The sequence below is a fragment of the Mobula birostris genome, chromosome 24, assembly GCF_030028105.1.
Source record: "Mobula birostris isolate sMobBir1 chromosome 24, sMobBir1.hap1, whole genome shotgun sequence".
Taxonomy (NCBI): domain Eukaryota; kingdom Metazoa; phylum Chordata; class Chondrichthyes; order Myliobatiformes; family Myliobatidae; genus Mobula; species Mobula birostris.
In genome coordinates, this window is record NC_092393.1 from 57,136,059 (window position 1) to 57,151,699 (window position 15,641).

General features: G+C 40.0%; 1 protein-coding gene across 7 annotated transcripts in view; it reads left to right on the forward strand.

The window, feature by feature from the left end:
• helz (helicase with zinc finger) overlaps window positions 1–15,641 on the forward strand; it is a 343,256-nt gene that overhangs the window by 158,930 nt on the left and 168,685 nt on the right. For all 7 annotated transcript variants that reach the window (XM_072242661.1, XM_072242664.1, XM_072242665.1 and 4 more), the window contains 2 exons: window positions 194–295; window positions 9,210–9,388. In XM_072242661.1, the coding sequence (XP_072098762.1) occupies window positions 194–295; window positions 9,210–9,388 (281 nt within the window). The remainder of the gene's footprint in view (window positions 1–193; window positions 296–9,209; window positions 9,389–15,641) is intronic.

Sequence of the window (15,641 nt, forward strand, 5' to 3'; positions counted from 1 at the left end):
GAAATGTATCAAAGGATTATTATTGTACTCTTGGGAAGTTTGTACATTTGCTCATATTTAATCTCCAATTACTTTACAAAGCGTGGAATAAATATTTAGATAATTGCCTGTAAGTGTTGCCATGCTTGCTAACTTCCTGTCAAATCTTGATTGAATTTTTTTCTAACGTTTAGTGTGTTTCTTTCCTCCATAGAATCCTAATTTGCACCCATTCCAACAGTGCTGCTGACTTATATATAAAAGATTATCTGCATCCTTATGTCGAAGCTGGAAATCCACAGGCCAGACCTCTCAGGTATGACATTCAAAGATTTGGCATGGTTATTATTTTACAATAATTTGCTGTTGCTTATTAGTCCAGTAAACATAATGATTGATTGGTTTGGAATGATTGATTAGCAATGATTGCAATGTTGATGTGCTTAGCTCATATTATCTATTGCTATTGGCCCAGATACTTGTAGGCACATTCAGCTGGGCTGAACCAGAATTTGTTCCCTGGATTAGAGTGCCCTCTGAAAGTTACACTGCAGAAATTCAGAGCCGCATATACTAAATGCTGGAGGAACTCTGCAAGTTAGGCAGCATCCATGGAGGGGAATAACCAGTTGACTTTTAGGCCTGAGACCCTTCATTAGGATGATTTCATCAGATGATTCCAGCATCCATAGTATCTCATGTTCTGATTAAATGCAGAAATCCAACTGTTTTGAGTTGATGGGATGAATTTCTATACAGTAGATTTCTGAGCCTGTTCCCTGGAATCAAATCACCTTGTCTGGTGTCTTGGGCCTGGATGTGTTTGCACCCATGCCACCCTACGCCACTGGCACTCCTTTGCCACCTGTCCCACACCCCTCCCACAGCGCTCTAGCCTAGCCATTTACAACATCCTTTGTTCCCGCCAGATTTACAAACCCTAGGCAACCAGATTCTTCGCTTGTAAGTTGTCGCTGCTCTCAAAATCTGAAAATGCTGACAGTAGTCGGGTAAGGCCTCAGGAAGGAATGACAGTTGATGTTTTGTTATGCAACTGGGAAAAGGTAGAAAGAGAATAAATTTTAAGATGCCGAGAAAACAAGGAAAGAGACGCCTGTACAGTGGAAGACAAGTGATTAAGAAAAAGCTGTGAAAGGCAGAGGGCGCTGGCACAACAAGAATAAAACCGTCTAGAGGTGCTGGAAATGGAACAGAAGAAATGTTTTCTGAAATGTTGAACCCAATTTGTAGTTTGGTTGGCTACAGTGCCTAGTTAAAAGATGTGTGTCAGTTCATTAAGCCCAGCTTAAATTTAAGCAAACACTGTGGGTGGTGAGGGCAATGAGGTCAAAATGGGAAGCCTGAAGACTAGGTGCATGTTTATGGACTGGATTGAACTGAACTAAGGTTTCCACACAATATCACTGTAATTGGCCTCAACAGCACAGAGGTGACTGCTTAGTGCAGAGTAACAGTGGTGTGAATGTTGCAGGATATTAATGCTGAGATGTTAGGCTCAGGTGCACACTGACGCAGCATGGTCAGTATGGGACACAGCTGGGAATGGCAGAGCACCCAGGTCTTGCCATCTCCCTTATTACATACTGGGAAGCTGCTGTCTCTTCTTTCTTTCCTTGACTTCGTGGTTCTGCCCAGCCAGAACCTTCTCTGTGAATGCACACTCAATAGCCAGTACCACTGTTGAGCTTGTTACCATTAGAAAAGTTTCTGAGCTGGGAAGAGCTGTTTAGCCAAATAGAGATTGGGGCCAGGGAGTGGGGAAGAACACTAAATTGGATGAGAGAGACTGTCAATCCAGGTGCTCTGTCAAAAATGGAACAGCCACTACCAATCACCAGTAAAGCCCACACTAACCATGCTTGCAGCTCTGAAATCTGTGTCTCTTTGCTGACTGCCATGTGTCTCTGCCTGGTGAATGCCAGCTTTCACAGGCAGCTATTGCATATTGCCTTGTAGTTAACTCCACATGGAATAATGTGCTGATGACTTTAGTAATTTCATAGTTGCCCAAGTGACCATAAAACATAGAAGCAAAATTGGGCTATTTTTCGACATTCTCTCCACATCCACTCTTTTCTACACCTTTCAGTATTTGATAGGTTTCAATAACATCCCTCCTCATTCTTCTAGTTAGGCTGATTTATTACCCTTGTCAACCCCATTCTCCTACCTTCTCACCGTAATCTTTGACACCCTCGCTAATCAAGAACCTATCAACCTACCCTTTAAATATACACAGTGACTTGGCCTCCACAGACATCTGTGGCAATGAATTCCATGGATTCATCATCCTCTTTCTAAAGAAATTCCTCCTCATCTCTGTTATTCTGAGGCTCTGCCCTCTGGTCCTGGACTCCCCCACTAAAGGCAGTATCTCTCCACGTCCACTCTATCCCAGCCTTTCAATATTTGATAGGTTTCAATGAGATTCTCCCCTCATTCTTCTAAACTGTAGCGAGTACAGGCCAAGGAACACTCCTCATCCAATAATCCTTTCATTCTGGGATCATTCTCATGAACCTTCAATTTCAGCACATTCTTTCTTAGATAAGGGGCCCAAAACTGCTCACAATACTCCAAGTGCTGTCTGACCAGTGTCTTATAAAGCCTTGGCTATAAATACCCCTTCTGGTGCTAGTTCCATTGGGGTTTCTCATCCCTGGAAATACATTTGAAGTGCTAAGTAAATTTATTGTTATACAAAACACAAATAAATTTAGGTGAGGCCACTCTTAAGGTAAAGGAACAACATCTTATATTCTGTCTGGCTGACCTCCAATGTAATGGCATGAATATTGATTTCTTCTGGTTTAAAAAAAATTCCCTCCCCCTCCCCTCTTCTTCTATCTCCCACTCTGTCATCTTACCTCTTCTCACCTGCCTGTTACCACTTCCGTGCCCCCTACTCTTGCTCCTTCTCCTATGGTTCACTCTCCTCTGCTATCGATTCCTTTTTCTCCAGCTCTTCATCTGTTCTACCCACCAGGCTTCCACCCATCTCCTTCTTGCTATCTTCCTTCTCCCCCCACCTTTTTATTCTGGCATCATCCTCCTTCATTTTAATTTCTGATGAGGGGTCTTGGTCCTAAACATCAACTGTTTATTGATTTCCATAGATGTTACCTAACCTGCTGAGTCCTCCAGCATTTAGTGTGTGTTGCAATAAATTTTGGATTTATGAATAAGAGAATATTTGGGTGTGAATTTTCTTTCATTAAAAAATGAAGTATTTCTTTGAAGAAATCTGCTAATACCAGAGGGAGTGTTTAAGGCAAGTGGACAAGCGTTGGAAGCTGTGAGAGAATGGGATACTTTTACTGTTGTTGGGAGGTACAACAGGCTGTTGCAGAAGGAGCAGTTGCTTTGGAATGCGAAATAGAGAAGAGAAGATTAGCTTTGTTTGTCACATGTACATCAAAACATGCAGTGTAACATGTTGTTTGTGTCAATGGTCAACAAATAAGGATGCTAATTCTCAATTGCTTCAAGTCATCGTTCGCTTTCATAAACTCTAAACTTGTTAGTCCCGTTGTACATGATTTTTCTCTCAAACATAATCTCCTCTTCCCAGGAATGAATTAAGATTCATATTTATTTATTGTGTGTATGTCAAAACATACAATGAAATGTGTCATTTCATTTAACAGCCAACGCACCTGAGGGCTTTCCAGTGCCAACATAGTCTACCCATAAAGCTCGGCAGAACAACACAGAACATAACACACAACAAGCAGGAAAAAATAACAGCAAAACAAGTCCCATTTTCCCCCCATTCATCCACACACACATACATACACAGTCCCCTCCTAAGAAACCCTGATTGCTCTGAATTAAGAACTTAAGAAATAGGAGCAGGAGTCGGCCATCTGGCCCGTCAAGCCTGCTCCGCCTTTCAATAAAATCATGGCTGATCTAGCCATGGATTCATCTCCACCTACCTGCCTTTTCCCCATAACCCTTAATTCCCCTACATTGCAAAAATGCATCCAACCTGGTCTTAAATATATTTACTGAGGTAGCCTCCATTGCTTCATTGGGCATAGAATTCCACAGATTCACCACTCTCTGGGAAAAGCAGTTCCTCCTCATCTCCATCCTAAATCTACTCCCCCAAATCTTGAGGCTATGTCCCCTAGTTCTAGTCTCACTAACCAGTGGAACCTACTTTCCTGCCTCTATCTTATCCTATCTCTTTCATAATTTTATATATTTCTATAAGATCTCCTCTCATTCTTTTGAATTCCAGTGAGTACAGTCCCAGGTGACTCAATCTCTCCTCATAGTCTAGCCCCCTCATCTCCGGAATCAACCTGGTGAACATCCTCTGCACCGCCTTCAAAGCCAGTATATCCTTCCTCAAGTAAAGAGTCCAGAACTGCACGCCATACTCCAGGTGCAACTTCACCAGTACCTGTACAGTTGCACCAAAACCTCCCTGCTCTTATATTCAATCCCTCGAGCAATGAAGGCCAACATTCCACTTACCTTCTTGATAGCCTGTTGTACCTGCAAACCAACGTTTTGTGATTCATGCACAAGCACGTTCCAAGTCCATCTGCATTGCAGCATGCTGTAATTTTTGTTTACCATTTAAATAATAATCTGCTTTCATCTTTTCTTCCAAAGTGGATGACCTCGCATTTACCAACATTGTACTCCATCTGCCAGACCCTTGCCCACTCACTTAACCTATCTATATCTCTGAAGACTCTCTATCTTCTGCACAGTTTGCTTTTCCACTCAATTTAGTACCATTAGCAAACTTAGATATACTACACTTGGCCCCCTCTTCCAGATCATTAATGTATATCGTGAACAGCTGCAGGCCCAGCATTGACCCATGGGGCACATTGCTCACTACTGATTACCAACCAGCGTAACACCCATGTATCCCAACTCTCTGCTTTCTATTAGTTAACCAATCTTCTATTCATGCTAATACATCACCCCCAACTCTATGCATCCTTATCTTATGGGTAAGTCTTTTATGTGGCGCCTTATTGAATGCTTTCTGGAAATTGAAATAAATAACATCCTTCTGTTCCCCTCTATCCACTGCACTTGCTATATCCTCAAAGAACTCCAGTAAGTCTGTCAAACAGGACCTGCCTTTTTTGAATCCATGCTGTGTCTGCCTGATGGATCCATTTCTTTGCAGATGCCTCACTATTTCTTCTTTAAAGATAGCTTCAAACATTTTCCCAACTACAGATGTTAAACTAACTGGCTTATGGTTACCCGCCGTTTGCCTACATCCTCTTTTGAACAGTGGTGTCTTCCAATCTGCACGGACCTACCCAGAGTCCAGAGAATTTTGGTAAATCATCACCAAAGCCTCTACTATAAGTTCTGCCATTTCTTTCAGTACCTTGGGATGCATTCCATCAGGACCAGGGGACTTACCTATCTTCGGGCCCACAAGTTTGCTCAGCACTACCTCTTTAGTGATAGCTATTGTATCAAGGTCCTCGCATCCCATCGCATCCATAACATCTCTCTTTGGCATGTTAGATATGCCCCCACTGTGGAGACTGATACAAAATAGTCATTCAAAGCCTCAGCCATTTCCTCATTACCCAATATCAATTCCCCCTTCTCGTCCTCTGAGGGATCTACATTCACTTTTGCCACCCTTTTCCACTTTATATAATTATTAAAAAAAAACTTTTATTATCCATTTTTATATTTTGTGCTAGTTTTTTTCCATAATCTAGCATCCCCTTCTTTATTGCTCACTTAGTGGTACTTCGTTGCTTTATAAAGTTTTCCCAATCTTCCAGTTTTCCACTACTCTTGGTGACTTAGTATGCACGAGCATTTCAAGAGGAGCATATCCTTCCTACAGAAAGCAAAACTGCATGTTGTCTATTATTTATGGTCTCACCAGGACCCTATATAATTGAAGGGATTTTCCATTCTTATTAAAAAAAAATATATCATTGATCTGAAATGTTAACCCAATTTCTGTCTCCACAGGGTCTGCTTAACCTATTGACTATTTTGTCCTTTATTACTTTGATTTCACTTTACCAGTTTGCAGTATTATGATATTGAAAAATTCCTTAATCTTGTGTACCCTTCTTACATGAAAGACTATTTTCCTACCCATTTTTTTTTGGTAGCTGCATGCTGTTTTTATGCTGCTTATACAAAGTTGCACAAATTCATGTTTTTTAAATAATTCTCAGTATTTAAAAACTTAGTTTTTTTCTTCTATCAGCCAAATCGATTAACCTTACATTTTCTTTACATTAGATTTCATTAATTCCTTCAACTTTAAAAGCTTGTAATTATTTCAGATTGCTATCTAAAACTTCCTAATAGTAGGAAATAATTTCATTCAATTTATGCAAGCTCTTAATTGCATTTAATGTTGATAGTTGACATCAGCAATGATCATAGTGCTTGATTTTTCTCTTACTTTCCCTAGAAGTCTTAAAAGATCCAAGACAAGCTATGTGATAGAAGTTTGCTGAAGTATTGGCAAAGTTCACCAGGCTCAGGATTCAGTATCTTTAACCTGCCTTTGCACATTACCAAGAGATAATTTAACTTCATAAAAGAGTGATAATTTACTTAATTTTTGATAAAATATACCATTGAATTGTCATTGTGATAAACCACTACAGCACAGAAACAGGCCCCCAGGCCAATCTAGTCCTATTAATCATGCCTAGTCCCATCGACCTAGACCATAGCCCTCCATAACCCTTCCATTCATACACTTATCCAAGCTGTTCATAAATGTTGCAGATGATCCCGCACCTTCTGTTGGCTGCTCATTTCACACTCGTACCATCTTCTGGGTGAACAAGTTCCCCTTCGTTCCCCTTAAACATTTCACCTTTCACCCTTAACCCTTCTACTCTCACCCAACCTCAGTAGAAAATGCCTGCTTGCATTTATCCTGTCTATATCTCTGTCAAATCTCCTCCCATTCTCCTACGTTCCAGTATTTATGACAAAAATCTTAAAACTGCTGATGGATCAGCTATCATCTTTAGAAAAAACCATTAAAACTAAAGATTTTGTAACATTTCATCTGATTTTTGTGGCAATGGTTCTCAGTGTAATTTTATGTACACTTGAGGGAGAATAAGAACAGATCCTGTGCATTAATGCTTTCAGTATTTGAAAGCACCTCTATTCTCTTTCTTTGGGCCATGTCAGTTTGTTTTCAGTTGTGTTTGGAAGTGTTCAGAGCCAACTTGGATTTATTTATTTGTACACAATACTTCTCAGGTTGACTTTGGAAGATTAGTGTGAAACATATGGGGATTTATTCTGCCTGTAGAGGATACAGATGTTGGATGTGTCTTGCAGAGAATTACTCTGATTAACTGTGTCTTCATGGAGGAAAAAACTATTATGTGATACATTATGATTCCTTGAGGATTAATTTTAGTTTGATCATAGTCACATGTATCTACTGTTTATATGAATTTCCAGTGGCAGTTGTGAAATGGAAAATAATCAGCCCACAGTTGTAAGATCGCAGTGAAAGAGTTGGAAGCTGAGTTTACTAAAACCCAGATGAAGTATTTCTTTCAGATGAAGCAGCAATTCACTTGCACTTCTTCAGCTCCTGAGTTATGCATTTGGTATTGATAAATTTGTCTCTTCTACTTTGGAGAATAACTTTGGTCTGTGGAAATGATGCTGAGCTTCTAGTTCCTGCCATTTTAATCTACTATGGCTCTCCCAATTCAATCTTTCTGTCTGTGCCCTCTTGATTGTTCCACTGAGGCCCAACACAAGCTTGAGGAACACCTCATCTTTTGTCTGGACACACTGCAGTGTTAGATAACTAAGTTTTTATCTTCTGCATTCCACTATTGGCCATTTCTTTCAAAAGTAGTTTCAGCTGAGATTATGTTATCCCATTTGTATAGTTTGGCTCATTGTGTGTGTCTCACAGCCTGGGTATTAACAGCACAGTGCACAAAATGCATTATGTACTTGTAACTACTCTTGTTAACCCACTTGAACTCACCCCCATGGAATACCAAAATCCATCTTTGCTACTGAATGCTTACTTGTTTATCTCTTTTTTTTTGCCAGTTCTGATGAAGAATCCCTAACCTGAAGTTCCTCAACGACTGATTTTCTGTTTTTATTTCAGAAACACTGATGCATGTCATGAAATTTGTTGTTTTCTGGCAGCAGTACAGTGCAATACATAAAAAGATTGAAAATTATAATTAGAAATTTGTGACATTTTATTTTATTTAGTGTTACAGCGCCAAGTATGCCCTTGTAGATCTTCAAGCCGTGCTGCCCCAGCATCCACAAATAATGCCGATTAACCCAAACCTAATCCCAGGCCAATTTACAATGATCAGTTAATCTACCCGATACATCCTAAGACTGTAGAAGGAAACCAATGGATCTGGAAAAAAACCCTTGTAATGTTATCAAATTAAGTGAGCACTGCAATAAAGAGAGCAAATATAGTGAGGTTGTGTTCATGGATTCATTGTCTATTCAGAAATCTGATGGTGGAAATCTGTTCCTGAAACGTTAAGTGTATATTTGCAGGCTTTTATGCATCCTCCTCGTTGGTAGCAACTGCAAGATGACATGTTCTGGGTTATAGTGGTCCCTAATGACGGGCACCACCTTTTTGAGGCATCCTGTGCAGTGGCCCCTCCATTTCAGGCGATATTGACACCAGACAGATTTCCAGTGCTTTTATTTTCATTTTCATTTTGTGTAACGGTTGCTTGGATAGTTAGTTGAACAAAAAGTTAACCTTGCATTATAAAATCAAAGGCTGAAGTTGTGACCTTTAAAACTAAATGTTCAAAAACAAGTTTTAAGATGTAACAGTGAATGCAGGAGATATCTAGCTGATCAGGCTGCATCTGCTGCATCTGTGGAAAGAGAGGAAATGAATGTCCTTTCAACAGGAGTTCATTAGCATGGTACAATAACTCAGATTCTCTCTTTACAGATGTTGCTGACTTTCTGAGTATCAACAGTACTTTTTGTTGCATCTGTGGAAAGAGAGGAAATGAATGCCCTTTCAACAGGAGTTCATTAGCATGGTACAATAACTCAGATTCTCTCTTTACAGATGTCGCTGACTTTCTGAGTATCAACAGTACTTTTTGTTTTAGAATTCCAACATGTAATTTTTCTTTGCTTTTTGATTAAAATAAAAAGTATTCGATTGGATGTTGTCTGAAATTGAATTTCTTCACTTGCAGAGTGTATTTCAGAAATCGATGGGTGAAGACTGTGCATCCTGTAGTGCAGCAGTATTGTTTGATTTCAAGCACACATTCCACCTTTCAGATGCCACAGAAAGAAGATATCTTGAGACATCGGGTGGTAGTGGTTACTCTAAGTACATCACAGTATCTCTGCCAATTGGATCTTGAATTAGGTAAGCCACATTGGAAATTTGAATCAAGGTTTTTGTATTTTTGAAATTTCTGTTTTCATTGCTCATTTTTCAAAATGTAAGTTTTCTAATTCCCTTAAGCAGCAGATTTGTCAGAATGCTCAAGGACCTAAATGATGAAAATACATCTCAAACCAAGTTTGTCTTCCCTGGAAATTTGATAATCAAGGTTTATTTTTTAAAGCATTTGTGAACTGATGGTTTCCGTTTATTTGCTGTATTTCACCCAATTTTTAAAAACCAATGTGTGAAACTTAACATGAAAATCAAAAAAAAAAGAAAAGCGAAAAGCTTGTCATGCATACTTTTCATACCGATCAAATCAACTGCAGAGTTCTTGGAGGTAATACAAGATAAAACTAAAACAGAATGCAGAATAAATTGCAACAACTACAGAGGAAGTATAGTGCGAGTAGACGATAAGGTGCGAGATTAACAAGATAGATTGTGAGGCCATCTTGTTGTACTTGGGAACTATTCAGTAGTCTTTTAACAGCGAGGTAGAAGCTGTCTTTGGGCCTGGTAGTACGTGTTTTCAGGTTTTTGTATTTTCTGTCTGATGTAAGAAGGGAGAGAATGTGTGGGTGGGTGGTCTTTGATTCTGCTGGCTGCTTTACTCAGACAGTGAGAAGTATAGACATAATCCATAGAGGGAAGGCTAAATCTCTCAGCTGTGGAGTTAGGAACCAGTTCTGTGTGTAGACTGTGGCACTAATTTAGAGTAAAAGCAGAAAATGTTGGAAACACTCAGCAGGTCAGATGGTACCTGTGTAATGAGAAACAGTCAAGTTTCAGGTGAACAAACACGAGAAAATCTGCAGATACTGGAAATCCAAAGCAACACACACAAAATGCTGGAGGATCTCAGCAAGCTAGGCAGAGTCGATGGAAAAGAGTTAACAATCGCCGTTTTGGGCCGAGTCCTGATGAAGGGTATCATCCCAAAACATCCACAGTTTATTTTTTTTCCATAGATGCTGCCTGGCCTGCTAAGTTTCAGGTCCAAGACCTTTCATCAGAACCGGGTAAAAGTGTTTGATTTAAGTTGCGGAGAAGATGGATGAGGGGTGGATATCTCAAAACGAATATCTATGATAGGATGTAGCCAGTGTTAGGGAATAAAATGTCGATGTTTCGGACTGAGACCCTTCATTTGGGACTGGAGAGGAATGGGGTAGAAGCCAGGATGAAGATGAGAGAAGGGAAGAAGTCCAAGCTTGCATGTGATAGGTCAAGCCTGGGTGAGCACATGGTCGAAGAGTCAGAGAGGGAGCAGTGAGAGAGGGTCTCAATGAACTCATCACTCGGCCTGAAACATCAACTGTTTGTTTCCCTTCATGGATGCTGGCCGAATTGACAAGTTCCTCTGGCATTTTGTGTGTGTTGCTCAAAATATCCAGCAAATGAAGAATCTCCTATGTTTATGATTTGCTGCTCCACTGCAAAGTCTCTTTGAGGTATACCTACCATGAAGTAGCTTAAATCTCTCTTCTTGGTTGTATGTTTTTATGAATGTTGTTTTTGAAAATAAATGAATGATTTTGCTCCTGCTCTTGCTCCTATGTCCCAGAATGACATAAAGCATTGATCAAAGCAGTAGTAGACATTTAAATAGAAAAGCCCAATAGTGACTTTCACATATACACTTTAACGATCTCTATGAAGAAGATAAAGACAGCAAAATAGCTGTCAGGGAGACAGAGATGGTGTCCTTGATCTGTGCTCAGCCATTCAGTAACATTTCACTAAATCTGCCTCTGGTTTTGGTGATGCTTTGGCTTGCACTCAGCCAAACTATTTTTATAAGTATGAATCTGCAGCTAATTAGCAGCAAAGTCGTAATGTAAATAGGATATCGCTTGGAGACAGAGAACCCCATTACAAGCATCTTTTCTGTTAAGGAATTGTTGGACTGATCGGACACAACCAATTAATTTCCAGTGGGCAATTACATTCTGAAAAAGAAAAGTTTTTTTTCCCCTCTTTCATGTTCATCAGTAGGTGCAGTCTGGTTTACTTTAATTGCTGCACCTGTAAATTTGCTTCATTAATCTCTATTGCTGCTTTGAGAAAGGAAAGAGGCAGGTTCTCTAGTATAGAACAAAAGATGTAGTCTGTTCATCATTTCCCTTTGACTCAGCATCGTTTGGCGTTTCATGTGTCTTTGAAAAAGCTTGAAAGTGTTTCAGTCACAGTGGTCGTTCCAAATAAAGCCTGTCTTGTGTGCTGTGTAGCTGCAGAGGTTTCTTTTAAAGAGTGATCTTTGCCTTTGTAATAAATACGTTTCAGTTAGATATGAATCAAAGCTATTATGCACGCTCTGGATTACCATGTTAGAACAGGTTTCATCAGACTTGATAATTCAAGGAAGTAATCATGGTATATTTGGGATGTGTTGGTCTTTAATGGGAATGGGATTCTTTCTTAATCAATGTTCTTCAAATTCTCTGAGTTATCTTGAAAAGCAACAAAATAATACAGTCTCCTTGAGGTGCTCCTTATGACAGTGGTACTTCACCCTCTGTGTGCCATGTAGGAAGCATCCCTCAACTGATCATCAGCACGGAACATATTTCACTGCTGTTCCCATGGAGACCAGTGATGATAGGCTTTTGTTTCTCCTGAGAAAATAGATTTCACTTTGTTTTGGTCAGATTTTATAAGTCTCCTGCTTTCCTCTTCATGTACAGCCAAGAGATAGCCATTACAGAGATACAGAACAGAGATATACGTAAATCCCTGGTTCTCATTAGTGAAGTGGTAGTTTTTTTTTGTGATTGTAGGCATGAAATTCTCCCCACACCTTAACTGAGGAATATTCAAATTGGTTATCAATACTAAGCAAACAAAACCAGGCTGCTACCTTTGCCAGTGAATGTTGTAGCAAGGTTCAAATGCTAATCCTCACAGCTGCCTTGCTTGGGTGAATTCCAGATGCACATTTGGCAGGCTAGCTGACCACAATGTCATGTAAGTTATTTTTAAATAAAAGGCTTTTCCCCCTTTGTTTTGCACACTCCTTTCTACTGTTTAAATTTTTGAGAAAATATCTTTTTGTGAGAATTTTTGAGGTGCTATTTGTTTTTCGGGGCACAAACAAGAGAAAATCTGCAGATGCAGGAAATTGGACCCCCACCATTTCCCAACCCCTTTTCCCTCTCTCACTTTATCTAATTGCCTACCCATCGCCTCCCTCTGGTGCTCTTCCCTCCTTTTCTCTCTTCCATGGCTTTCTGTTCCTTCCTATCAGACTCCCCTTTCTCCAGCCATGCATCTCTTTCACCAACCAACTTCCCAGCTCTTTAGTTCATCTCTCCTCCCCCCAGTTTCACCTATCACCTTGTATTTCTCTCTCCCTTCCTCTACCTTATAGATCTACTCCTCATCTGTTTTTCTCCAGTCCTGCTGAAGGGTCTGGGCCTGAAACGTCGACTGTACTTTTTTCCGTAGATGCTGCCTGTCCTACTGAGTTCCTGCAGCATCTTGTGTGTGTTGCTTGTTTTTCAGGATATGCTTTAGGTTGATAGTTGGGCTGAGACCTCATGGTCAGAGTCTTAGACTAATGTTTCTGTTAATTTACTATCCACAACCCAGAGTTCACAGCTTTCTCCTGAAGAGTAGGCAGTTAAAATTGATAACTGATTGTGTCTTCACTTGGGGAGTATATGCACTCAGTGGCCACTAAAGGTATGGTTGTGCTCTTCTGCTGCTGTAGCCCATACACTTCAAGGTTCAATGCATTATGTGTTCAGAGATGCTCTTCTGTACACTACTGTGATTACGTGTGGTTATTTGAGTTTCTGTCACCTTCCTGTCAGCTCAGAAAGTACAGCACAGACCAGGCCAGGCCCTTTAGCTCTTATAGTCTGTGCTGACCCATTAAAACTGCCTAATTCCATTGACCTGCACCCAGACCATAGCCATCCATCCCCACGTACCTATTCAAACTTTTTTAAAATGTTGAAATCAAGCTCACATGCACGACCTGCACTGGCAGCTTATTTCACACTCTCATGACCCTCTGAGTGAAGAACTTTCCCCTTGTGCTTCCCTTAAACTTCTCACCTTTTACCCTAACCCATGACCTCTAGTTGTAGTCTCACCCCCCCCGTGGAAAAAATCTGCTTGCATTTACCCTATCTATACCTCTAATAATTTTGTATACCTCTATCAAATCTCCTCCTCAATCTTCTACGTTTTAAGGAATAAAGTCCTAACCTATTCAACTCAAGTCCTCCAGTCATGGCAACATCCTTGCAAATTTTTTCTGTAATCCTTCAACCTTATTTACATCTTTCCTGTAGATAGGTGACCAAAACTGCACACATTAATCCAAATTAGGCCTCATCAACTTCTTATTCAAATTCAACATAAAATCCCACCTCCTCTACTCAACAATTTGATTTATGAAGGCCAAGGTGCCATAAGCTTTCTTTACAACCCTGTCTACCTGTGCCACCACTTTCAATAAGTTACCGGTACTCCCAGATCCCTTTGTTTTACTGCATTCTTCAGTGCCCTACTGTTCACTGTCCTGGTTGGCTTTACCGAAATGCAACACCTCACACTTGTCTGCATTAAGTTCCATCTGCCATTTTCCAACTCATTTTTCCAGCTGATGCAGATCCAGCTGCAAACTCTGTTAGCTTTCTTAGCTGTTCACTACATCCCCAATCTTGGTGTCATCTGCAAATTTGCTGATCCGGTTAACTGCATTATCATCCAGATTATTCATATAGATGACAAACAACAACAGATCCAGCACTGATCCCTGTGGCTCTCCAGTCAGAGAGACAACCACGTGCTACCACGTTCTGGCTTCTCCCTCAAAGCCAATGTCTAATCCAATTTACTACCTCATCCTGAATGGCAAGCAACTGAACCTTCCTGACCAACCTCCCATGCGGGACCTTGTCAAATGCCTTGCTAAAGTCCATGTAGACAATGTCAACTGCCTTGCCTTCAACTTTCCTGGTAACTTCCATGAAAATCTCTTAAGATTTGTTGCACACAACCTACTACGCACAAAGCTATGCTGACTATCCCTAGTCTGTCCCTATTTATTCAAATATTCCTATATCCAGTCCCTTCCAATAACTTTCCCACTGCTGATGTCAGGCTCACCAGCCTATAATTTCCTGATTTATTTTTAGAGCCCTTCTTAAACAGCGGAACAACTTTAGCTATTCTCCGATTCTCGGGTACCTCACCTGTTGCTAAGGATGATTTAAACGTCTCTACTAGGCCCCTGCAATTTCTGCACTTGTCTCCCACAGGTCTGAGGGAACACCTTGTCAGGCCCTGGGGAGTTATCCACCTTAATTTGCCTCAAGACAGCAAACACCTCCCCCTTTGTAATCTGTATGGATTCTATAACCTCGCTACTGCTTTGCCTCACTTCTATAGACTGTGTGTCCATCTCCTGCGCAAATACAGATGCAAAAAATCCAGTTAAGATCTCCCCCCATCTCTTTTGGCCTTGCGCAAAGATGACCATGTCTGTATGCTTTTATGCATTGAGTTGCTGCCACATGATTGATTGATTATATATTTGCATTACCAGGCAGATGTATCTAATAAAGTGGCCATTGAGTGTACAGTATATATTTTTTTCCTTGTGTTAGAAGGTAGAAAATGTTGTTCAAGTTCTAATAAAGAGTCTGAAATGGGATCTTTGTTTTCCTTACCAGAGATGCTGCCTGACCTGCTCAACAATTTCAATATTTCATTTTTCTCAGATTTCTATCATCAGTTGTATTTTGCCTTCCTTTGATTACCTCTCATTTTTGCTATTTTTTGCTAAGTAGCAATGCATGAAGAAGCTGTGATTTATTAACTATTCTGTAAAGGTTTTTGGCTGAAATTGTTGCCAAAAAATTGCCTGTTTTCCGAAGTGCCAGCTCTAAATTAAAGCTATCTGATTCATTCCTGTTTATATTAGTTTCCAGCTACCTATGTGTATTTTTTTTAAAAATTCAAATGTTCATTTTATTTTCCTTTGCAAAGCTGCATAGATTCATTATCCTGTGTTGAAAATATTTTTAGACACCAGTTAAGACTTGGGCAGATAAAATGCAGGAATGATTCATAGTTTGGATATCAGAATCAGGTTTATTATCACTGACATATATTGTGAAATTTGTTTTGTGTCAGCAGTACAATCAAATACATAAAAAAATTATGAGTTACGATGAATTTTAAAATGAATAAGTAGTGCAAAATAGTGAGGTAGTGT